This window comes from Engystomops pustulosus, chromosome 3 (genome assembly GCF_040894005.1).
Source record: "Engystomops pustulosus chromosome 3, aEngPut4.maternal, whole genome shotgun sequence".
Taxonomy (NCBI): domain Eukaryota; kingdom Metazoa; phylum Chordata; class Amphibia; order Anura; family Leptodactylidae; genus Engystomops; species Engystomops pustulosus.
The window spans coordinates 187,899,250-187,924,866 of NC_092413.1; the positions used below are offsets into that span (position 1 = coordinate 187,899,250).

Genomic DNA, 25,617 nt, shown 5'->3' on the forward strand with positions numbered 1-25,617 from the left:
CCTAAGCCGGGATCCCTCCGCGAACTACTTTTAAACGCAGCTCCCGGGAGGAGTACCGTGCCCGGTGCGGTGTATGCTAGTAACAATGGCTTCCTCACTCTCTGGCTGCTGGGAGTAATACCCTGCCGTCCGCTCACTCGGGGGGGTGGGGATTTTTTAAGGATTTCTTTTATAGCTCGGTCTTTTATTTCCGTCGATTTTCATCAGATAAAACAGGATTTCGTGGCGGCAGACTTGGTTTTTCCTCACTGATGTCCCTCCGCTGGGAGGGGAATTCGGTTTATTTCCGCCAGGGTCACCCTTGCCGAGCGGGCGGTTACTACACACGATGTGTCGCTCTGTGAGTTCCCAAGACGAAGTGTTATGTGTCCAGTGCTTATTGTTCGGGGGATGTATGCGAGGCGGAGGGATCTGGACATATGTTCTCCGCCTCTCAGCGCAGGGATCCCTGTGGATAGGCAGGAGTAATCCGCCCCCCTGTTACCCTAGTTACCGCTTCAGCGTCTAAAGATGGCGGCTCTCTTGCCGGAGATCTTGTACGAGTGTAACGGGCAGGCGCCGTCCCCCAACAAGGATTTCTATCAGCTGATTGTCAGCCGCAGCGAGGTCAGTGCGGTACCGCAGCGGTATGTGCAAGGGATAAGGGAATAGTTGTGTGTGCGTATATAGAGACATAGTGGGGGCGGAGGGAGAGGAGGGGACTGGGCTGCATCTGATAATAAGTGCTGCAAGCAAAAGTGCACACACAGGAGATTCTGGGGAAAACAGCCCTATCTGATCCTGTGCTGGGGACTAAAACACAGCAGACATTTTGGGTGACAAAGGATCAGACATGGAGGTGGTGGTACAGATCTCATCAGGATCCCTATCCTATACACACATAGATTGTAAGCTCTTCAGAGCAGGGCCCTCGATCCTGTGGTTTTATCTGATGATGTTATTACTGTAATGTCTTGTTGTATTTATATCCCATGAGCTGTACAGCACTCTGGAATATGATGGTGCTATATAAATAAAGCTTTATTATTACAAGGGCTACAGATCCACAAAAGTGGACCCATGGACCCCAAAAAAACAACAACAGAGCAGTTGTTTGAGGTGTGAGAAAAGCACATTTCTGTGTGTAGATCTGCTAGATCCACTAAGGCCAAGTTCACACTACTGTTTAAACATTCATTCCTTAGGCACGATCTGTGTTAATAACGCAACACAAGGGGGGGACGGGACTTGGCTAGCAGAATGTGTGATCGCGGCCTCACCTCCACTAAAAAAAAAAATACAGAATGGAGGTTTAAGGCTTCGCTTACAAATCCCACTGCTATCAATGTAAGCATCACGTCATCCGTTTACATGGTTTTTGAAGGAGCAAATTACGGCGTCTGAAATCCTTTTTTTCTGTTTGAAATCACACATGTGTAACGAATTTTACATTAAAGTCCATGGGATATGGATAGTTAGAAAAAGTATCAGTTTTTATAGTCAGTTATTACATCCTTTTTTTCTTAAAGGGAACCTGTCATCAGCATTTAAAGGAAACCTCCCACCACTGATCTACCTTTAAAGGTAGATTAGGTGGTAGGTGCATCTATAGGATGTAAGGATAGCTCTTTTAAGGGCTAAACCTCACGCTCCCACAATCTAGTTAATAACTTTTAATTCCCTAATATGCAGGCTAGGCTACTGGGGCGTGGAGTAGTTTGACCCTCCTACCAGATATTTTGTAGCTGCGCGCCCTCGTCCGCCAAGCCTGCCATCTGCGCATGCACAGAACAGCAGGCCTGCGGCTGCACATCTCCGGCTTCAGAGCAGTGACTGCACAGCCGCGGGCCTGCTGTTCTACGCATCCTCCTATCTGGTAGGAGGATCAAAGAGGCTACTGGGGCGTGGAGTAGCCGCGCCGTGTAGCCTCCGCTCCGGCTGCTCCATGCCCCAGTAGTCTCTTTAGAAAATCTGCATGTTAGGGAATTAAAAGTTATTAAAAGATTGGAGGGACATGAGGATCGGCCATTAAAGAGGACCTGTCACCCTGGAAACCCCACTCACCAAATGTGCCCCCCCTTAATCCTCCCCCCAGCCATTTTTTTTTTTATTTATGTGCAGTAAATTAATTTAAACCGATCCAACCTCTTACTAAATACGAGGTCGGATCGTGTATCTGGTGCCTCTTTGCCTCTGCCTCTTTGCCTTTAAACGACCGATTTACATCTTGCGTCAAAGCAGATTTTCTCAATGATTCCAGCATATTAGGTGATGTAAGAAACATGATCTGGAAGCTGTTCAGCTGCTTGACAACATACCGGTAGTGGTTATTAGGTCAATTTCTGCTGACAGGTTCCCTTTAAGATAGCTACAGAGAAAGACAGATGGCTAGAGAGATAGATATACATGGGCAATGTTAGTTAATATCTCTCTCTCTATATATATATATAGATAGATAGATAGATATAAATTAAGATGTTTGTGTGGTTTTTTTGTGGCAGGAACATAGAGGTGTTAGCATATACACTTGTCAGATAGATGGAGAGACAGATAGATATCCCGAGAGAAGGCAGCACACCTAAACCAAAAATGTGGTGGCCTTTCTCAGGCAAAGTTACAAGTGCTAGTGTTATTTTTCTAGATGGATAGGAGAGGTAGATCTATAGATTCCTAATGAACGGCAAATAACTGACGTTACTGAAAGCAAAGTGTCTGGTATTTTAACTATTAAAAACTAAGGCATTAGCGGACACTCTGTCTTCAGTTATGATCAGTTAATTATCAGGTTTTTTACCATTTACCTTTTTTTAGACCTCATGCACGCAATCAATATGGAGGCAAAATTTGCAGCCAGATTACGGCCCCCATAGACGTCTATGGCACCTGGTTATGGTACAGTGACCGAGCTGGGCGGCTGCCGTGCACAGTATGGGACATGTTCTACATTTTACAGCTTTCTATGGGGAGGGGAAGGGTGGGGAGTACAGATAAGGTGGGCTCATGTTTCCGTTGGGTTTTCAGCCCACATGACCTGGACACTTTGCGGCCAAACTGCCAATGCAACAAATCGATGTCCCTGACAACTAGTCATGGCTTTGATTGGCCAGTTGGCTTCTGTTCGGCTGCAAATATCTGGCAATATGTCCATGTGGTGCGGGCAGAACAAAAATGCAAACATTGGTTCTGCTTATTTCTAGTTAGTAGCGCTTACCTCTCTTCTCTCCTGCATCTGGCCGTCTACAAGGAGCCTTAAGAGCCTCCTTAGATGGAGAAGGCAGAACCAGAGCCTTTCTACCACATATGTAACATCTGGCATGATTTTTACCACTGCCATATGTCACATGCAAACATAGGTCCTCTGGGTTTTTTTGCAGTTGCAAACGAGTGCCCGTAATCCCTTGTTTATCGCACGTTTTTGGTGGATGACAAATGGATCCGTTCAAGGTATCCGTAAAAAAAAAAATATTTTTCTATTAAAGGGGTTATCCGGGTTTAAAAAATTTCTTATGGCCGGGCTGGGGAGGGCTAGTTAAACATAATAAACATGGACTTACCTTCCGCGCCGCGGTCACTTCGATCCGTGTCCCTGTTTGTTTACAAAGGCACGGAAGCCGCACACAGGGAGCTTCCGGTCCGCGATGTGGACGGCTCCTCCCATCCTTCCCTATCTCTCAGCGTTGTAAGCGCTGGGAGATGGTGCGCATGGGAGCTTCCGGCCGTCCGGAAGCTCCCTGTGCGCACTTGTAATGAAACCGGCGCACAGAGAAGACGGGCCGCGGCGCGGGACATCGGCAGCACCGGAGGAGGTAAGTACATGTTTAAATAGCCCTCCCCAGCCCGGCCATAAGAAATTTTTTAAACCCGGATAACCCCTTTAATTTATCTGTCCAGACATCTGTTTAAATTAATATCCTTTTTTTAAGTGGAAACTGCAAAACGCAAGCCAAAATGCATATGGTAACTGGCCTTAAGTTGTTAGCATAAAGGCCATTGGGGGATCTATGATGGCTGTAAGGCTTCCTAAATATGAATACGCTCTGTTCTCGGCTACGTGTGGCGTTTAGCGTGTGATGTATGCTCACGCCCAATTGGTAGATGGCTCACACAAGGGGCCACAGTCGTGTCTAAGGCCATAGAAAAGTAAATTAATGTATAATGTTCACGTGCGTGTAGCCTGTCATGGTCATTTAGAGGACCATGTAGATGGCCTTGAGGGATTTTGGAAACACTCTGTGGGACAGACACAGTGCTAAACCCACTGTATTTCGGCTGAGCTGAACTTGCTGCATCAACCTTCGTGCATCATCCAGTCAGAGTTTGTCCAGAAACTGCTTGCACCATTTGGACCAGGTATCTCCGATGGTTCACTGCCATCTAAATGTGTCGTGAAGTGAAGGAGCAGTAGCCAATTATTGGTACAAATCTGCTTGTGGCCCATGTTCCCAGACCTTTCCTAGAACTCCTTGGTAAAAATACCCATATAACACCTCAAACTATGACGCATACCATTTTGTTATAATCAGTTTCCATATAAATCCAAAAAAAACATCTTGATCCATATAAAACTAGGAATATAGTATCTCTATAGTCGCCATTTTATGTTCTGTGTATCAGAGATCTTACACACAGCTGTAATGCAGTGAAGGTCCTATCTGCAGAAAAACTAGATATTTGCAGATAAAGAAACTGCATAGTTATAAACATATGGTACAAAAATCACCAAAATCAATATTGACGTAAAAAATAGAGCAAATTTTAGAGCATGTACAATGCATGCAGGTTATACGGACTGCAGATCAGTTGTTTGTGGCCTTCGCGTGCAGGAAGACCAATACTGAGGCCGTGTTCACACGTGACATTTACATTGCGTATTGAAACAGGGTTTTGGAGAGATTCCCCTAATTGCATTGTATATATGTTAGTGGGATGTTAACACAATGCAATTAGGCAAATCTCCGCAACACAGCCCTCGCATTGCATATCAAAAGGCAATGTAAATCGCAGGTGTGAACACAGCCTGAGCTCCAATGTTTACACAGTTGTTCGAGTACCAGCAAGGTCTGGGCCTCCTGATCATTTGCACGTATTGCCACCTTTGCAAAAAAGAAAAGGGCCGGTTTGTACATCAGAATTACTGCAGTACTTAATTTGTTCTTCTAAAGCAGTGGTTCTCAACCTTTCTAATGCTGTGACCCCGCAATACAGTTCCTCATGCTGTGGTGACCCCAAACCATGCAACTCGCAGTAAAAACACAATAAAATTGCGGCTTCGATGGCTTTAGGTGACCCCCAGTTTTGGTCGTTCGACCCCCAGGTTGAGAACCACTGTTCTAAAGGCTACACTTGCACCATTTGATTTACAATTCCTTTTAGGGCCCAAAAAACGCAATCATGCTCAGTCCATCAATCACATATTCTGTGGTGGCCGGATTTCTCAGACAGACCCCAGTGCTGTAGGTAGGATTCCCGAGCATCCAAATACTGAAATCATGATTACGGCATGGCACAGTGTTCTGTGAAAACTGGGTACCAAAAAGTTTGTGAGGCATAAACTAAGCATAATTGTATGTTTTAGCTCTGGGAATGTCTAAAATTTTAATAAAGGTTATCTGAGACTAACAAAAAATAGTGAGGGGGGGGCTGCATAAAAAACTAAACATATACTTACCTCCTTGGTCCCACCCAGTGCCCCTGTAAACAAACAGGGAAGCTCTGCCCCTGCCGCTTCTGGCCCACCCTACACCATTCCCAGTGCTGTATCAGGTGCAGGGACATGGTGACGGGTAGGCGTGCTTGGCCATCCAGAAGCTACAAGAGCGGAGCTTCCGTGCCCTTGTAAACAAACTGGGGCACGGCGCAGGACACCGGGAGGGACAGGAGGGTTTATTTTTTTCAAGCTGTTCCACTCCGGCCACCTCACTATTTTATGTTTTGGACAACCCTTTTAATTTTGTCAATGCAGATAATCAGCAGATTTACCACCATCCTGTGTGGACACACCTGCCTGTAGGTCCCTTAGTAGTGAATATTGCACAGGACACGCAGTCATATGGAACAATTGGAGTGAGGGCCCTGCCCGAAAGAGCTTACAGTCTATGAGGATTAAGGTGCTGAGAAGAGAGGTATAGTGGTCCGGCCATTCTTTATAAGGGAACAGTATATTTGTTATCCATGGTCTACTTTAGTATGGAGGGGCTCTGATAACACCCCCAGGAGCCCTATAAACTCATTATCATAATTTTAAAAGTTGATGTTAGAAGGAAGGAGGCCTTGATTACCAAAATCATGGTGCATGGATCTATGGGTAAGTGCCCCTGGTTAAAACAAACTTGATTTTAATAATAGATTTCATTTTAAAGCATCCGCCTATCTATTGTTTGATGATGGTTAACATAAACCACTCGCCTATACATAAATCTATGATACCGAACCCAAACTATCCATAGATCTATGACCCCTAACCTATACTACCCGCCTACCCATTGATCTATAATCCCTAACCTATAATACCCGACTACCCATAGATCTATGATCCCTAACCTATACTACCCGCCTACCCATTGATCTATGATCCCTAACCTATACTACCCGCCTACCCATTGATCTATATCCCTAACCTATAATACCCGACTGCCCATAGATCTATGATCCCTAATCTATAATACCCGCCTACCCATTGATCTATGATCCCTAACCTATAATACCCGACTGCCCATTGATCTATGATCCCTAACCTATACTACCCGCCTACCCATTGATCTATGATCCCTAACCTATAATACCCGCCTACCCATAGATCTATGATCCCTAATCTATACTACCCGCCTACCCATTGATCTATGATCCCTAATCTATAATACCCGCCTACCCATTGATCTATGATCCCTAACCTATAATACCCGACTGCCCATTGATCTATGATCCCTAACCTATACTACCCGCCTACCCATTGATCTATGATCTCTAACCTATAATACCCGACTACCCATAGATCTATGATCCCTAATCTATACTACCCGCCTACCCATTGATCTATGATCCCTAACCTATAATACCCGACTGCCCATAGATCTATGATCCCTAATCTATAATACCCGACTACCCATTGATCCATGACCTAACCGATACTAACCGCATACTCATAGATCTATGATCCCTAAATTATATAACCCACCTACCCATAGATTTGTCATATTGTAATACATCTTTAATAACAAACCTAAACTACCCGCCTACCCATAGATCTATGAAACTCTAATAGATCTTTAATGATGAACCTAAACCACCCCCCTACCCATAGATCTATCATACTGAAACTAACCCGCCCAACTTATCCACAGACCTATTATATCTAACCTAAACTACCCCCAACCAATAGATCTATGATGCTATAGTAGATCTGTAATAGTAAACCTAAACCACCCGCCTCTCCATAGATCAATGATCCTGAACCTAAACTACCCATTTATTTGTAGATCTCAGATACTGAACCTAAACTGACCTCCTATTCATAGATCCTAAATTACGCCCCCTACTCATAGATCTATAATACTGTAATAGATCTGTGATGCTGAACCTAGCCCACCCGCCTACCCATAGTAAATTTGTCTTTTATATAGTTGGAGAGCTTCCACGTGACCCATTTGTAAGGTGTGTCTCATAGTTTTCTCCTTCTGACTATAAGGTTACTTTGCGATGGTGGAAAATCTCCCTTAGAAGTGAATTTCGTGAAGCAAGACCGGGGGAGCTGAAAGAATCTCATGAAGACTTTGTGGATGACTCAACATTACACGGTAAGTAGAGAATGAGTAACCAGGTGGTCACTTACCTGCTGCCGGGAGAAACTTCACAGTGGTTGTGAGACAGTGTAGTCCTTGTGATTTCCTCTTTCAGCCGTAGTGTACACGTTGTGAAAGGCTTCCCTTCCCTGCAGTCTGTAGAATACGTCTCATGTGCAGCCTCTGATTCATATTCCGCTTGCATGGAAGTAGTCAAACCAACTTCCTTGATTTTTTTTTTTTTGTTTTCAGTCTAAACTCCCCCATGGTCCCTCCTCCACGTGGCTCCACCTCCCTGACATCACAACAAACCCTAACACTCAGAATGAAAAGCACTCTGTCTGTCTAACTTATAGCGACAAAATCACAGAAACCCTATTTTCACGGGAGCGGTGCCAGAAATACCTCCGCTTCTCTGTTGCACAAATAAACAGAAGCCCTTATTATTATTCTATTAACTCTATATGGAAGAATTAGTGCAATGTTATTTTGTGTCGATGTGGCAGCACTATGTCGGAGAAAGTTTCAGGATGTATACAGTACTATATGACGTTATTTATATTTTTATTATTACCTCGAAACATGTTCTTTCAGGTTCGAGATAAGAAATGTTTATCAAGAACCTGTTGGACCCCAGTATAACTCATAGTTTGTATGTTCTCTCCATGTTTGCGTGGGTTTCCTCAGGGTCCTCTGGTTTCCTCCCACACTCCAAAACATATTGATAGGTTGATTGGATTGTGAACCCCATTGGTTGGGGTCAGGGACCGATTTGGCAAAAAAAAAAAGCTCTGTGCAGCTCTGCGTAATCTGTATGCGCTATATAAATAAAGGAATTATTATTATTTTTAGGTACTGGTAGTATCCATTGAGCAACAGATCCAGTACCGCATCATGGTTTTTATTTTGCATATGGGAACTGAGCCTTTCTTTGGATAATATGTCACAAATATTGTTAAAAAGTTTAGGCAGGACTTTTTTTGTTATAAAAAAATAATAGTTACCCCATTGTAGTGATTAGAGTTGTTCAGACACTGTTCAGCCCTCTTTTGTTCACTCTGTTTTTTTTAGTTGTGCACTCATCGGCCACTTTATTAGGTACACCTGTCCAACTACTTGTTAACACTTAATTTATAATCAGCCAATCACATGGCGGCAACTCAGTGCATTTAGGCATGTAGACATGGTCAAGACAATCTCCTGCAGTTCAAACCGAGCATCAGTATGGGGAAGAAAGGTGATTTGAGGCCTTTGAACGTGGCATGGTTGTTGGTGCCAGAAGGGCTGGTCTGAGTATTTCAGAAACTGCTGATCTACTGGGATTTTCACGCACAACCATCTCTAGGGTTTACAGAGAATGGTCCGAAAAAGAAAAAACATCCAGTGAGCAGCAGTTCTGTGGGCGGAAATGCCTTGTTGATGCCAGAGGTCAGAGAATGGGCAGACTGGTCCGAGCTGATAAAAAGGCAACAGTGACTCAAATCGCCACCCGTTACAACCAAGGTAGGCAGAAGAGCTTCTCTGAACGCACAGTACGTCGAACTTTGAGGCAGATGGGCTACAGCAGCAGAAGACCACACCGGGTGCCACTTTCAGCTAAGAACAGGAAACTGAGGCTACAATTTGCACAAGCTCATCGAAATTGGACAGTAGAAGATTGGAAAAACGTTGCCTGGTCTGATGAGTCTCGATTTCTACTGCGACATTCGGATGGTAGGGTCAGAATTTGGCGTCAACAACATGAAAGCATGGATCCATCCTGCCTTGTATCAACGGTTCAGGCTGGTGGTGATGGTGTCATGGTGTGGGGAATATTTTCTTGGCACTCTTTGGGCCCCTTGGTACCAATTGAGCATCGTTGCAACGCCACAGCCTACCTGAGTATTGTTGCTGACCATGTTCATCCCTTTATGACCACAATGTACCCAACATCTGATGGCTACTTTCAGCAGGATAATGCGCCATGTCATAAAGCTGGAATCATCTCAGACTGGTTTCTTGAACATGACAATGAGTTCACTGTACTCAAATGGCCTCCACAGTCACCAGACCTCAATCCAATAGAGCATCTTTTGGATGTGGTGGAACGGGAGATTCGCATCATGGATGTGCAGCCGACAAATCTGCGGCAACTGTGTGATGCCATCATGTCAATATGGACCAAAATCTCTGAGGAATGCTTCCAGCACCTTGTTGAATCTATGCCACAAAGAATTGAGGCAGTTCTGAAGGCAAAAGGGGGTCCAACCCGTTACTAGCATGGTGTACCTAATAAAGTGGCCGGTGAGTGTACATACGAGGCCGAAAGAATGAACACCATTCATATGCAACATGTTACAGCTCTGTATAATCTGTAAATGGTACGGAACTGTCAATAAACAATTATAATAGTCTATAGGAGCAGTCCTTATTGTTGTTGTTATCCTTTGAGGTGCTATTTGAGGGCCATTACATAAACAGGACCCCACTACTGAGGCCAGTGATTGGCTGCAGCAGTGACCTACCCTCATACAGCACATCAGAAGAAGACAACATTGTGGAAACGGCAGCAGCATTAAAAAGAACACAGTGTACATGTGAACAGAGTCTTAGTGTGGATCAGGTAGACGGCCTCTGGTGTAAAACATGTCATTCCTTATAGCCACTAGTTAGATCATTCTGTCTATCAAAGCTGCTCAAGAAAAATAAAGATTTTTTTCTAAGAACGTATATTATTGCCAATAATTTGATCATATTAATGAAGCAACTATTATTATTAACTATATAGAATTACTAGTCTTACGCTGCTGTATAAAGAACATAAACATACATTCTGTACATTGTATATATTGTGCAGGATATACAGGCGGTCCCCTACTTAAGGACACCCAACCTACAGACAACCCCTAGTTAAAGACGGACCCCTCTGCCCACTGTGACCTCTGGTGAAGCTCTGTGGATGTTACTATATTCCCAGACTGCAATAATCAGCTGTAAGGTGTCTGTAATGAAGTTTTATTGATAATCCTTGGTCCAATTACAGCTAAAAATTTTGAAACTCCAGTTGTCACTGGGGCAAAAAATTTTTTGGTCTTGAACTATAATTATAAAATATACAGTTTCGACTTACATACAAATTCATCTTAAGAACAAACCTATGGAACCGATCTTGTATGAAACACGGGGACTGCCTGTATTGTCAACAGTAAACTTAGTTAAAAAACAAAATAGGATGTCAGATCCTTAGTTCTCACATTCTCACAGAATTTATATAGATGTCTTAAGGGGTTGGCCACTTAACCTCCTGTTTTGGAATGTGGGGGGCAGGATATAAGGCAATTTACCAATATACATCTAACCCTTTACCAACGTGTAACATATCTGTACCTCAAACGTTGGCTCCTGCTGTATGGAGAATGCTCACTGCAGCAAATATTACAGCAAACACCCACCAGTAATACCCTAGGGTAGTGATGGCGAACCTTTTAAAGCCTGAGTGCCCAAACTTCAACCAAAAGCCACTTATTTATTGCAAAGTGCCAGCGCAGCAATTTAAGTAGTAATTTATTTCTCCTTGTTCATTGACAACTTTCAATCGTTCAGCCTTCTAAAGACACCAATGCAGCTGAAAGGAGGAGGGCAAATTTGCCTATAATTGTAGGAAGATTCTGCAGGCAGATTCTTTGAGTTCTATCTGGTGAACTTCATTCTGGTGAAGGCCTGGGTGCCCACAGAAAGGGCTCAGAGTGCCGCCTTTGGCACCAGTGCCATAGGTTCGCCACCCCTGCCCTAGGGGGTCTGAAAAATAGTTTAAAAAATGTACCGAAAGAAAAAATGTGCTGAAAAACCTCTCCTTGGCTTATACACGAGTCAATAAAAAACAAAAAACTTCCATACTCACCCTCCGGAGGCCCGACGGTCCGCGTGGCTCCCAATGTTCAGCGGCTCCGCTTCTGTCTTCCCCGCAGCTGGTCTTCGGTCTCCGGTCTTCTCTGTGTTGTATCATTCAGAAGACGTCATCAGTGGCGACACCCCCACGTGATATTGTGCACCAACCGGCAGATCGCATGTACGCGTATCTGCCGGCTGATACAACACAGAGAAGACCGGAGACCGAAGACCAGCCACGCGGAACGGAGCATCAGGAAGCCGCTTGGCGAACGGGGCTGGAAGCTGTATACATAAGGGGGCTGGAAGCTGTATACATAAGGGGGCTGGAAGCTGTATACATAAGGGGGCTGGAAGCTGTATACATAAGGGGGCTGCAGGCTGTATACATAACGGGGCTGCAGGCTGTATACATAAGGGGGCTGGAGGCTGTATACATAAGGGGGCTGGAGGCTGTATACATAAGGGGGCTGGAGGCTGTATACATAAGGGGGCTGGAGGCTGTATACATAAGGGGGCTGGAGGCTGTATACTTAAGGGGGCTGGAGGCTGTATACTTAAGGGGGCTGGAGGCTGTATACTTAAGGGGGCTGGAGGCTGTATACATAAGGGGGCTGGAGGCTGTATACATAAGGGGGCTGGAGGTTGTATACATACATACATACATACAATATTTTTTCACCAATTTCATTGCATTTGAAATGTTTTTCCCGCTTCCCAGTACACGGCATGGAATATTAAATTCTTCCATTAAACTCTTTACATGGAAAAATAAAAAAGTTATAGATTTTTGAAGGTCTGAAGGTGAGTAGTGAAAAATGGAAATGCAAAAACAAAAAAGTGCTTCGGCCACACGCGGTTAATAGTTCTGCACCTGTTTCTTGATTTTTTTTACATGGAGCCTCCCGTCTTTTACCTCATTAACCAGACATTAATAGATGTACAGGCAGTCCCCGGGTTACGTACAAGATAGGTTCCGTGGGTTTGTTATAAATTTGTATGTAAGTCGGAACTGTATATTTTATAACTGGGACAAAAAAATTTGTCTGGAGCTACAGGCAAAATTTTTTGCTGTAATGGGAACAAGGATTTTCAATAAAGCTTCATTGCAGACACTTTACAGCTGATCATTGCAGCCTGGGACTATACGAATAGCATCCAGAGAGCTTCACCAGTGGTCACAGTGGTCAGAGGAGTCCCTCTGTAAGTCTGTTGTCATTATGTAAAAATATACTGTTACTATTGAGTTTAATAACAATATACAATCAGCATTCCTTAAAGAATATCAACCATCAAAATCCAGCATGATAAACCAGGGGCACTTACTTAGATTTAGGCACCATAAATGTGATAATCTTCTTATATTTGTTATCCATGATTCCATACAATGGCTTTCATCACATGGAGGAGTGTTGAGCATGGAATAAGTAATAGAGACCAGCAGTGTAATAGTTACATGATGTATATAGTGAGAGCATTAATAGTTGACAGCTTCCCTGCTGTGAGGATAGTGTCTGGAGAGCAGTGGCAGGGGAGGGAGAAGTCTATGACACAGCTTGAGGTGCAGCGAAAGAGCGAGAAAGTTCTGCAGAATCACAGATTTTGATTTAGGGACTGATATGGAACTAGGGAGTCCTTTTAACTCACTATTCTTTGCAAGTTGTGATCTAAAGGATTAAGAAGGCTTTAGGGTGAAGACGCGTGGCGTTTTTAGGCCGTTTTTGGGCCGTTTTTAGTAGAGCATTTTCAGATCAGAAAAAAAGCATGCGCTTTTGACCAGTTTGAATTAAGATAATTGGTCAAACCTGTCAAAAACGCATGCGTTTTCAAAGGAACCCAAAAACTAAAAATGGCCCAAAAACGGCTTAAAAACGCCACGTGTGTCTTCACCCTTAGGCTTGTAAAGGAATATGTTTGGTTCCCCAAATCTCCACATATATGGATTGCAGGTTTGTTTACAATCTTTGTTTACATTAGATGCAGGGTACATAGTGCAGAACACACATGGTGGGAGATATGATATCTCATATGTACGCATGTAGATTTTACACTGCAAATCTTTGAGCATATATCATTAACGTTGCAAGTCTTGGCTATTGAGCGGTGGCAATAGTTGGGGCACAGCAACCTATACTTCATCTTCTGGCAAAACTAGGAGTAAGATATCCTGAATTGGTGGTCTCTACCAGTCCATGAGTTTGCTTGTGTATTGCCTAAAAATATTTTGAACAGAAATAATTCCATTGGACTTCTTCATCTACAGTATTATATAATATTTTATATTTATTCATTTATAGCATACTGTAATTCTCTAATATTGCATATGACAATTTTTCTTTTCTTCACCTGAAACCTGAAATGTATCCAATATGGTTGCATGTACATAAAAAAGGATACAAGACTAAAACAGAGAAAGTTTTGAAGGAGTAAAAGGAAGCAATGGCCAACTACAGATATCAGAAGAAGCCAATAGATGGTGCTAGTGAGCAGCGAGAATCCAATTATACAAAGTATGATTCAATGATCCCAACCTTACTCCTGTAGGGGAACCCCAAATTAAATTGTCATCCCTTAAAAAGAACCTATCATGCAAATTAACCCACCCAATATAAAGACTTTATTAAAAACTATGTTTAAAAAAGTGTTGCCCTTATCCCTAAATGGTTTATTTCCATGTCTGCAATGTTACAAATTCTGATTGTAAAGTTATATGCAACTCACTTGATGTTAGTCCTATGAAGCTCTACATATTCATGAATTACTTGCGTTGTTCTGCCTCCTTGCTCCTGATTGACAGGTCTCAGGGCTATGACATTCTGTTGTATGGAACATTGAGAGAGAGCAAATTCGGCACTTAAAATCAAGGGACCTGGATGACATCATCTAAGGTCTTCTTACATCTGCAACATCTACCCCATGTATATATCTGACCACATGAAATCACAGCAGCCTCCATGGAGGATGTGGAGGAGTAAGAGTCCATGGAGTCTGCTGTGATTTTATGTGATCAGATATATGCATGTTGTACAGTTTGCTAATGTTAGGAAGCTAAAGGTGATGTGATGATGTTACCCTGGTCACATGACATGCTGAGAAGAGGCATGGGGCATGTAGAGCGGTAGACAATCAGGACACGCCTTCTCTGATGCTAGGGAATATAATATAAAGATGGTTTATGTGGATGTAAGGGAAACAATTTTTAGATAAAAGAAGGGTGTCAGTTAGTTATTAGAGCTCTATAGGAACCTGTCACTAGCTGTGTATGTGAAAATGTGGTGACAGGTTCCCTTTAAGCCTTTCTTGTCTCCAGGCTCCAGGACACCTGGTTTAAGGGGGGATAAAACCTTATTTAATTCTTCCCCTGCATTATCATTAGGCTGTTACAATTGCAGATCTATGAATATTTGAGCTGCTAAAATAAGTTTATTTTTTTCCTTATTGCTGCTTCTGCATTCTAGGAAACCCTTGATTAGGATGTAATTTTCTGAGGCACCATCTTGGCACTTAGCTTGTGACCCCGCTTTCAGTACCCAGACGATCATCAGTAGCATGGGCTGCATGCCGCATGACTTGGTACAACAGAGTGCCGGAACTGGATCCTGGCAGCCAAGAGAACCAGTTATGGCGTCATCGGAGTACCTGAAATGTAATCACAACCAATGCCTTATCGCAAGTCCGGGGGAACACTACACCACGGCTTCAGTGGTAGCCAGCACCAGGCAGCTTAAGTGCCTGTTCTTGGCTACGGGCAATGTCTCTTCTGCCAAACCAATTGCAGCACAGTACTGTTTCACCCCAACATCGTTAGCGCCACACTGGCACCCCTTCTGTAGTACACCGTATGCATGTCTGTCTAGCATGTGTCTATCTGTTATTGTCACTAGTGTATTTCGTACTGTAATTGTTTCACCTTCTGTAATGTAATGTCTTGTTAACCTGTACTGTCCTGTAACTATATGTTTACAACTAAGGAACAAGCAACATGTAAGAATGCGCCTCTAATAGTGTATGTAGGTAACTGTAACGTTAAGCCTGTCTCTATGTGTAACAACTGCGTGTAAAACATTAGAACAGCTGAGGAGAGGTGATTTGCCCAATTACATTATTGTTAACAAGCATTGTAAACATGATGTTAACGCATGCGTTTTGTACATGCAAGTGTTAACAATAATGTAATTAGGCAAATCACCTTTCCTCAGCGAATGCGTTTCAAAACGCAATGAAAATGCAACCAAAACGCACCGTGTGAAGGCGCCCTAAAGGAGCTTTAGCTGAGGGGCTGCTTTTGCATAGGCGGCTTTCTGTCTCTCACCAACGACAAAGTGATATAATTTTTCTCTCTGTTTCTCTCAGGATTTTCTATAATGTTATTGATTAAAAAACGAAGCTGCTTTACAGTTAAATGTATTTTTACTTCTATTTTTCAAAATCCCCTCTAAATGTTGCAGATTCATACTTTTCCTTCCAGACAATGAACAGGACCCCTATAGTTTGTACGTAGTGGATGTCCTTGCTATGGATGGCATGGGGATGTGCTTTCTGTATTTCACATTAAAAATCTGAAGAAATGCAACACTGTTTGACTGCGCAGCTCAATAGTCACCCATAAATATATACCCTTATAGATGGAGGGTGCAACAAGACCGGACTAGTCCAGACCTGTTACTGAACATGTTCAGACTTGACTGATACCAGAAAATTGTCTCCTCATGTTTTCAGAATCTGTGATCTTTCTGTGTGTGTATATATATATATATATATATATATATATATATATATATATATATATACATATATATATAGGTCACTCCATGTATGTGAGAACTGCCTCTGTATCATTGTAACCTGTGCATTTTCTAGGGTTTCTGTGTTGTCGCTGATTTATACATTAGTAATTCCACTTTTCTCTCTGCAGCTCAGATTGGTGTAATCTTCGGGCAGAAAACCCTCAGCCATGTCATGAACCTTTGCCGTGGACAGTATGACTTCCTGGAGCGTCTTCCCGAGCCACTGATATTGTATATCCTGACTTTCCTGGACTTAGAAGACGTTGCCCAACTCTCCCAAGTATCTCATACATTTCAGAAGGTACAGTTTTTTATTTTGGTTGCATTCACACAGTGCATCATTTGCACCAAAACCACACTCAGGGCGCATTCGCACGATGTGTTGCGTCACCTTTTTTGATGCTTTTTTGACGTATTCCAAAGGTTTCAGCCTTGATCACATGCTACGGTTACAATGCGGTTTAGCAGATGCAGTGGAAACACAATGTAACCTCAGCTTGTGATCAAAGCTGTAGCCTTTTTATTGCGTCAAAAACGTATAAAAAACCGCGACGCAACGCATCATGTGAATGCGCCCTAAAACTGCAAGGAGGGTGCTTTCCTTTATACTGGGTCACTGTGCAACGCACACCACACTGTATACGTTTCGGGTTTGCACTGTAGACAACAGCTGATATTTGTTATATACAAGGGTCATTATTGGGGAGAACTTCCAATGTTAATATAGGCACATTAAGAGTCTAAGAACTTAAAACTATGACCTCTTGTGATGCAGAGGATACCAGTTATGGTCTGCAAGTGGCAGAACATCGCACTAAACAGAAAAAAATATTGCATGCAGATTTTGTACTTGCAATTTTAACAGAGTTTTATCTATAACACTACATTCATACCATGTTTTTTCCCTGCATTGTAAGGATATGTCGGGTGGATTCACAATTTGTCCATACAACGGAGGGCTAGGACGTATCTAAATGTATGATCATATAGTGAGATACATCGTCCTGTTCCACCCCTAAACTCCTGAATGCGGGAGGAGGAGTGAACATCAGCTGCTCCTGTTTCCCCAGTGTCACTATCCTAAGTTACATCACTGGGGACCTTCCAGAGCCCATGATCAGCGGTGGCCGGGGATGGATGCAATACAATGCATCCATCCACCCTAAGGAATTACAGCCTCAACTGTGCAGGAGGCATCAGGAAGTGTATACACTTTACATATCACAACAATGTTTTACTTATATTATTACATGACATGTAATACCTTAACTTTATGGGATAGTTTTTTTTCCATTAAATGTGTCTTTGTTTATAGAAATTATTAAAGAATGTGAAAATATACGCTTTTTGACATTTTTTCCATTAAAGTTTTTTTAGTAAGCAGGTAAATTGAAAAAACTCTACCAAAGTATGTGCGGTGTCAAACTGTTTCCCAGGTGCAGTTACAGATGTAGAGAGTGCATGTGCTTGTGCAAACTGTCAGTTCTGTCTCCCTGCAGCTCCCTCCTCCTCCTCCATCATGATCCTTTCAGACACATTTCAGTCAGTTATAACTTCTGAACCACGGCACAAGTTTTGGTGTAATTTAAATAGGAGAATCTCCTCTTTAATGTTGCATAAAGATTGTGTTTCCAGGTGTCACAGACACAGAGATATCCACAGGTAAAGTCGGGAGTGGGAGCTGTATTTGAAAATCACATTCCCGATATCTCTGGTTATGTGGCAGCTAGAAACACAAATGGTGCAATACAAAGGGGAGATTCTCCAAAATGACACCAGACCTGTTCACATGATATAGCCATTTGAAGTGACGGCCATACATGTTCCATTTGCATGGGATATGTTCAGTTAGGATGTATATAGCCCTATGGCAGTTGTGAAGGGGTTAATATTTAAGGTCTGTAAGACCCCCTATCAAGGGGTTGTCAGGGATTATCAAATACTAGCCCATTAGCAAAGTGATATTTTAAAACCAACAAAATGTACTTACTTCTCTTCTTCGCTTTGCACTTGTGTGTGGCTCTTATCAGTGCCAGTCTTTGCATAGACACTCTCAGTATTGTCACATTAATGGGGTCAGTTTAGGGCGTAAAGATTGCCCTAAAAGTTCCTTTTAGGACTCCTGTGGCCTTTTTGTTCTAGTAGTTTATGAAGGTGACAGCACCTGGGCCCTATCAGGTACTCAATTTTTTATCCTAAATCATTTTAGAATATCAGAATAATGTTATAATCATTGAATGGAGGCCAATTGTTCAGTTAGCCAGCAGAGGGCGCAGCTCTCCGCTATCTGCCCGTTCCATTACCTGACGCCAGGTTATTTGGGGTAAAGTGATGACTTGGTTGCAGCATTGTCCTCTGTTGCACCAGCCAAAACTTTTTTTTCATTTTTTTTTCTACATCGGCGGAGAGCAACGTACACATAAAAGAAACTTCCATATTGGCAGGAGGTTTTGGCTCAGGAAATGGTAAAAGATTTATTCAAATCCTCCTGTAGCTCAGAAATCCATGACATCACATGGTGTAGTCCTGAGGGGAGTGAGTGAGCTAAGATTTCTTTGGACTATTATCTTAGTAATAGATTGTAAGATCTGCAGTTTTCAGAAAGACAGGTTTTTATTATTTGGGAATGACCAGGTACTTACCTCTATAAACCAGGTGTCAGTTTTGTACTTACCTGAACACACAGGTAAAATTCAAACATTCACTGGCCATTAATAATACATTATTTTTTGTGGGCCAAGCAGCATGCGTGCGAGGCAGCTGTGTTACATGTCATGACAGCTGCTTCTTTGTACGGCTACTCATCAATTTGACAAAAAAATGACATGTTGAACGTACAGTCCTTATCTACAGGCAGCATGTTATAGAGCAGAAACAGCTGAGCAGATTGTACATAGTGTCCTATCTGGAGGCAGCATGTAATAGAGCAGGAGGAGCTGAGCAGATTCTACATAATATCCTATCAACAGGCAGCGTGTTATAGAGCAGAAGGAACTGAGAAGATTGTACATAGTGTCCTATCTGCAGACAGCTTGTTATAGAGCAAAAGGAGCTGAGCAGATTGTACATAGTGTCCTATCTGTAGGCAGCATGTTATAGAGCAGAATGAGCTGAACAAATTGTATATAGTGTCCTATCTGCGGGCAGCATGTTATATAGCAGAAGGATTTGAACAGATTGAATAGTGTCCTATCAACAGGCAGCATGTTATAGAGCAGGAGGAGCTGAACAGATTGTACATAGAGTCCTATCTGCAGATGACATGTTATAGAGGAGGAGGAGCTGAGAAGATTGTACATAGTGTCCTTCATGCATGAAGGATGTTCTAGAGCAGTGATGGCGAACCTTTTAGAGACCGAGTGCCCAAACTACAACCAAGACCCACTCATTTATCACAAAGTGCCAACACAAAAATTTAATATGTGATTTATACTCCCTGTTCTGTCACAGCTTTCATTCATATCAGCACCCTTAGGACACCAACAAAGCAGAAAATTGAAGAAATTTGGATGATTATTGTAGCTTCCCTCCAGGATCCCATAAACAGGAAGAATTGTCACGGCCAGAGCAGGAGCTACAATGATAATCCAGATCTGTCCACACCTTCCCACTCCTCCAGTAGTCCCAGGTAGCACTGTCACTTTAAAATAGCTCTGTCCACAGCAAGTCCTGGGCTGTCTGAGACTGCAGGAAGATACATGGAGTCATCTCTGGTGATGGCCTGAGTGCCCACAGAAAGGGCTCCGAGTGCCACCGCTGCCACCCGTGCCAAAGGTTAGCCACCACTGTTCTAGAGCCTGTCTACAGGTGGCCTGGTATAATGCAGGAGGAGCTGAGCAAATTGTACTTAGTGTATTGTATTCTATATCACTCTGACACATGATGCCTGCATTTTCATTATAGCCAGTGCTCCTTAAGGTGAATGCCCATCTTGTATTCCACTCCATTAAAAGGGTGTTCCCACAAGGAGAAGATTCTTAATTATACTGAGGATAACAAAATAACACATTCTGTAATTCAATGTTATTAACAAAGATACAGCATTTCACAGATATAATTCCAAGTTGCCTCTATCCTGGTTTTTATATTTTGGTTGTCCCCGAATATTACCATAAACTCCTGAATATGGTTGGCAGATTCCTCTGGCATGAGTAGCTTCTCTTGTACTGTCCAGAAGCAGTGTGCAGAGGAGACCGCATCAGTTCTACAGACAAGATAAGTTCTGGATCCAAATGGGGTGACATAGCAGAGCTGATGTTGGTTTCCTTTGTTGAACTTGATGGACAAGTGTCTTTTTTTCAACCGTATAAACTATGATACTATGATGTGTTTTATTGATTAGGAGAGGCAGCAGAGCTTAGTGTGTTATTGTGTCTTATGTCCATCTCGTGATCTATCGCCTCTCTCTAATTGTCAGATACTAGTAGAATGGGTTATCCGGGTGTAAAAATTTACTTAGGGCTGGGGAGGGCTATTTACAAATAATAAACGTGTACTTACCTCATCCGGCGCTGCTGTTGTCCCGCGCCACTGTCGTCTCCTCTGTGCGCCGGTTTGTTTACAAGGGTGCACAGGGAGCTTCCTGCTGGCCGAAAGCTCCCATCCGACACCATCTCCCAGCACTTACAATGCTGATAGATAGGGACGGATGGGAGGAGCCGGCCACATCGCGGACCGGAAGTTCCCTGAGCGCGGCTTCTGTGCCCCTGTAAACAAACAGCACAGATCAAACCGACCGCAGCGCGGGACATCAGCGGCGACAGAGGAGGTAAGTACACGTTTATTATTTTTAAATAGCCCCATCCAGGGCATAAGTAATTTTTTATACCCAGATAACCTTTTTAATATCAGTTGCCAAATAATAACCAATTTCCAAATCAGAGACAACTGAGAAAGATAAAAGAGTGGATCTACTGACATCCCCCGCCCAGCATATTGTATCTGCGCTCCTATTGTTGGCAGATGTTTACCCATCTATTTTTAAGGATACATTTCCCAAAAAGAAAATCATTTTCCCCACCTCTATACTTTATCCCAGAACAAATACAATAGGATCCTATTATATGGGAATGTTTGGAGGTCTCTCTATTGTGTGAGCTGGTATAATGTTCAGCATTTTGTGTTTTATAGATATTTGTACCTACAGTGAAACCTCATAAAAAGTTATACAATTTTCTGTTATACTTACTGTATCAATTCCTCACAGATTTCAAGATCTCTGCTTGCTGTCCTGCTATGGAAAGCTTCTATGTTTACTACCAGTGGGTAGAAATCTGACCACCAAGGCGACCAAGGTGACCACAGGTGCACGGCTCGTTAGTAACATAGAGGTTAATCAGAGCTGTGTGATATAACGAGCTGTGCACCTGTCTGCTGTCTGACCAGGTGCCTCCAAAGTAACCATCCATACTTGTGTGTGTAGTTAGTAGCAGCAGGACTGTGAATGCAAAAAATCTACATTGAGATATTACGGCAGAGGGGAGGGGCTTAGAGTTCTTTTGGTTTAGAGCCCACTGCTCAAAGGTATCTGCTTCTGCCCTGGCTCCAGTACTATACGTCTGCAGTATCATACATCTGCTCTGGGGGTCTCCTGTATAAAAGTTCTGCATTGAGTCTCCAATATTATGCATGCATGCTCCTGTATTATTATCATCTGGTTTGTGCCCTGTATCTGTAGTCTGCTCTGGGGTCTGTATTTGGTTTCCTGGGGTGCTATTTGTGCTGTACTGTGGCTTTTGGCGCATCTAGGGTTCTTGTTATTGGTGCAGTCCCTTGAAGTTGAGCAGTATGACAATGTGGCCCTTGGACCCATATAGGTTGTGTCTACTACAAGTAAGGAGCAGGCAGGGAGACTGGTGAATGCTGGTAATGCCAGGCGCTGGGCGCTCTCCCCCTTACATCATATCACTCTGACCTTGGCATCCAGTCTATATCTCTGATACAGTGTGCATGTTGTTCCAGAAATATTACATGTTTTCCTCTCCGTCCAGCTGGAGGATTGCATCATCGCTGCATGATTTTCTATCATTATCATGGAAAGTTACTGTGTTCAGAAAACCTCCCTATATCTCCACCCTGCTCCAGGATTTTGTCAGGAACCGATTCTTCAGCTGTTGTAATTTTTCTTTTTTGACTAATTGTTGTCTTCATGAAGAATATGTTCATCAATGATTATTAAACACCATTTACAAAGAAATAGTAACCTCATATATACGGACATTAACCCCTTCACAACTGCCATATGACATAACATATACCACGTACAGATAGCATGTGAATAGATGGCATCACAGTTGGCCCACTTCAAACGACCGTATCTTCTGAACCGTGGTAACTAGAGTGTCACGTGTCATGAAAAAAAAACTAAGTAAAACTTGTTATCCTTGAAACCGCTTTACATATTATATCATAATTTACAGAAGGGCAGAACAGAGCTGCAAAATATGGCCTGAACCTCCAGGTACCAATGACCCTTGGTCATGCAAGGGTTAAGGGGGCTTGTTTAGCAGATCCAGAAAGATGGAAGATTATATTTGTAGAATAATGCTGCACCAAAAACTGGAACCAAAAATGAATGATTCCAGTTTAAAAACGTCTGTCCAGGAATAGACATGGATGATCATTATTATACATCCCTCCATGGTTACATTTTATTCCCAGAAATTAGATTGAAGAAATGTCTAATTATCCAATTTTTCCTTTAACAGATCTGCAATTCGAACAAGCTGTGGGAGCACATTGTGGAGAGGTCTTGTGACCGGGTTACTCCGGAGATGAGGTCTCTAGCAGATGACGTGGGTTGGAAGCAGTTCTTCTTCACTAACAAACTACAACTTCAGCTCCAGCTCCGGAGACGAAGGAAGAGGCAGGAGGAGCAGGATGTGTTCCTGGACTAGCAGGGGAGTCACATGTTACTGATAGGATGCTCTTCCATTCATGCTCAGAGGCTGTGCACTAGTTCCCACTGCTGGATGGAGCCGTTTGCAGACCCTGCATCTGTCTGGAACTCGGGTGCTAGGTTTTTGTTTTATTTTGTAAGTAACCCTCTGCATAACATAAATGGAGTTTTTGTTGTTTTTTTCTTAAATTTTCCTGACCATTGCTTTTAAACAAGCTGTTGCCAAAATTAAGGGACTGATGTGTTTCATCAAGAGTCATATACATCCTCCATGTGGTGATGGGACACCCTAGAACTGTAAGGAAATTTATCATCAAAATCCATCATGATAAACCAGGGACACTTACTCATAAATCCAGGCACTGTGAGTGTTAATCTACTTATATATGTTATCCATGGCCTCCTTCCCTCTAAAATCAACTTTTAGAATTATGCTGAGCCAGAAGGGCTCTAGGGGGCGTTACTAAAGCCCCTCCTTGCTGTAACTTCACAGGCTGTTACTGTCTCCTACTCCCCCTCTACCTGATGTATTCTCACACAGTGGGAGGGTGAGACGTGCTCATGCGCAGTGTAACAGCCTGTAAAGCTACAGCACAGAAGGGCTTTGGTAGATCTTCTGTCTCATTAGCATAATACTAAAAGCTGATTTTAGAAGGAAAGAGGCCATGGATAACAAATATTATAAGAAGATTATCACAGTCATGGTACCTGGGTCTATGAGTAAGTGTCCCTGGCTTATCATGATGGATTTTGATGGTAGAATTCCTTTAAAAGGGAACCTGTCAGGCGTTACTAAACCATCCACAGGTCCGATAGACAGAGGCCAATAGACTGGAGCTCACCTCCACATGTTCATCACTGTTCCTTTAGATGTGACAACCCCTCAGCCTCTCCTCATTGATCCCCATTACCTTATAAGCCATGTCCCCCTTGACAAAGAGAAAGAGACAGACACATTACAAATCTGCTCTGACGGTGGATTCAGAGAAAAATGTTCAAAATGGTTTATTGTTTTTCTTTGGCTAAAAGTTTTCTACTTTTGATAAATGTAAAATAAGTATAATATTTCATTTTGTTTCACTTTTGCTGTTAGTGACCAGCAGTTTACATTCTCGATCTCTATAAGGCACCTTTGCTTATCGTGCCAAAATTTCACAAAAAAAATATAAAAAATAAAAAAAAGTTTTATTTTGCATATCTTTTATATTTCAGTAAGTGATAAATGCCAATATGATGAAAAATGTCTAAATAAAAAAATACTTGAGCAACATTTTCATTTGTATTTTTTACTTGAAGATATTAAAGGGGTATTCCAGGAATCAGCGTAATTCATATAGAAATCGGTCATTAAAATATAAGCTAATGTGTAATTAGTTGTTATTTAAAATTTTGCTCCCCTTAGCAGAAAATGCTGGTGACATACAATGTAATGAAGAATTAAAATGTTACTGGCCCTTTAATCAGTCCATTAATTTCCTCCGCGTGGTCCATTGCAGAGCAGACACAGGAGAGAAGATGGCCGCTGGTCACATGTCCACATCACATGTCCTGCATCTGCCTGGACAGGTCATGTGATCACCACTAAGTTTGGCTGTACAGGCGGTCCCCTACTTAAAGGAAACCTACCACTTGGGATAGGGCTTATAAGCTGGACATGCCGTGCACCAGCTCAGGGTGAGCTGGTGCCGGCGCTTATCTCCGTTATGTTTTTAAACAGTTTTAAAGTGTTTTTACAGTTTATTAATGTTTATATCCTTACTGGCTTTCCCGCACTGGGGTCCGTGCTCGGCGCACCATGCGCGCGACCGTGCGTGCATCTGAATAGGAAGTGGTCGCGCGTATGGTGTGCCGAGTGCGGACCCCGGTGCGGGAAAGCTAGTAAGGATATAAACATTAATAAACTGTAAAAACACTTTAAAACTGTTTAAAAACATAACGGAGATAAGCGCCGGCACCAGCTCACCCTGAGCTGGTGCACGGCATGTCCAGCTTATAAGCCCTATCCCAAGTGGTAGGTTTCCTTTAAGAACACTCGACTTACATACGTAAGTTACAAACGGACCTCTGGATGTTGGTAATTTATTGTACTTTAGTCCTAGGCTACAATGATCAGCTGTAACATATATCACAGGTGTCTGTAATTAAGCTTTAGTGTTAATATTGATTCTTATGACAACCCAAAATCAACCCAGTTCCGACTTACATACAAACTCAACTTAAGAACAAACCTACAGAACCTATCTTGTATGTTACCCGGGGACTGCCTGTAGTTGGTTGGTTGCAGTGCATCCAGTATGGCCAGTGTTGT

The 25,617-nt window shown here is 42.7% G+C and overlaps 2 protein-coding genes across 4 annotated transcripts in view; one reads left to right on the forward strand and one right to left on the reverse strand.

Moving 5' to 3' along the window:
- The window catches only part of TRIP12 (thyroid hormone receptor interactor 12), a 64,294-nt gene extending 56,319 nt beyond the window's left edge, over positions 1-7,975 (reverse strand). Inside the window, exon 1 of the mRNA XM_072143363.1 lies at positions 7,808-7,975. The gene's annotated coding sequence lies outside the window, so the exon portion shown is untranslated. The remainder of the gene's footprint in view (positions 1-7,807) is intronic.
- FBXO36 (F-box protein 36) lies at positions 205-24,579 on the forward strand. 3 transcript variants are annotated; one of them, XM_072143371.1, is made up of 4 exons: positions 205-340; positions 7,664-7,772; positions 16,540-16,712; positions 23,119-24,579. In XM_072143371.1, the coding sequence occupies exons 1-4, from the start codon at positions 329-331 to the stop codon at positions 23,305-23,307; spliced, it is 483 nt and encodes a 160-aa protein (XP_071999472.1). In that variant the 5' UTR covers positions 205-328; the 3' UTR covers positions 23,308-24,579. The 3 variants fall into 3 exon arrangements, with proteins under 3 accessions (XP_071999472.1, XP_071999471.1, XP_071999473.1); XM_072143370.1 differs by lacking the exon at positions 205-340 and adding an exon at positions 387-606; XM_072143372.1 differs by lacking the exons at positions 205-340; positions 7,664-7,772 and adding an exon at positions 15,090-15,270.
- The last annotated feature ends 1,038 nt before the right edge of the window (positions 24,580-25,617 follow it).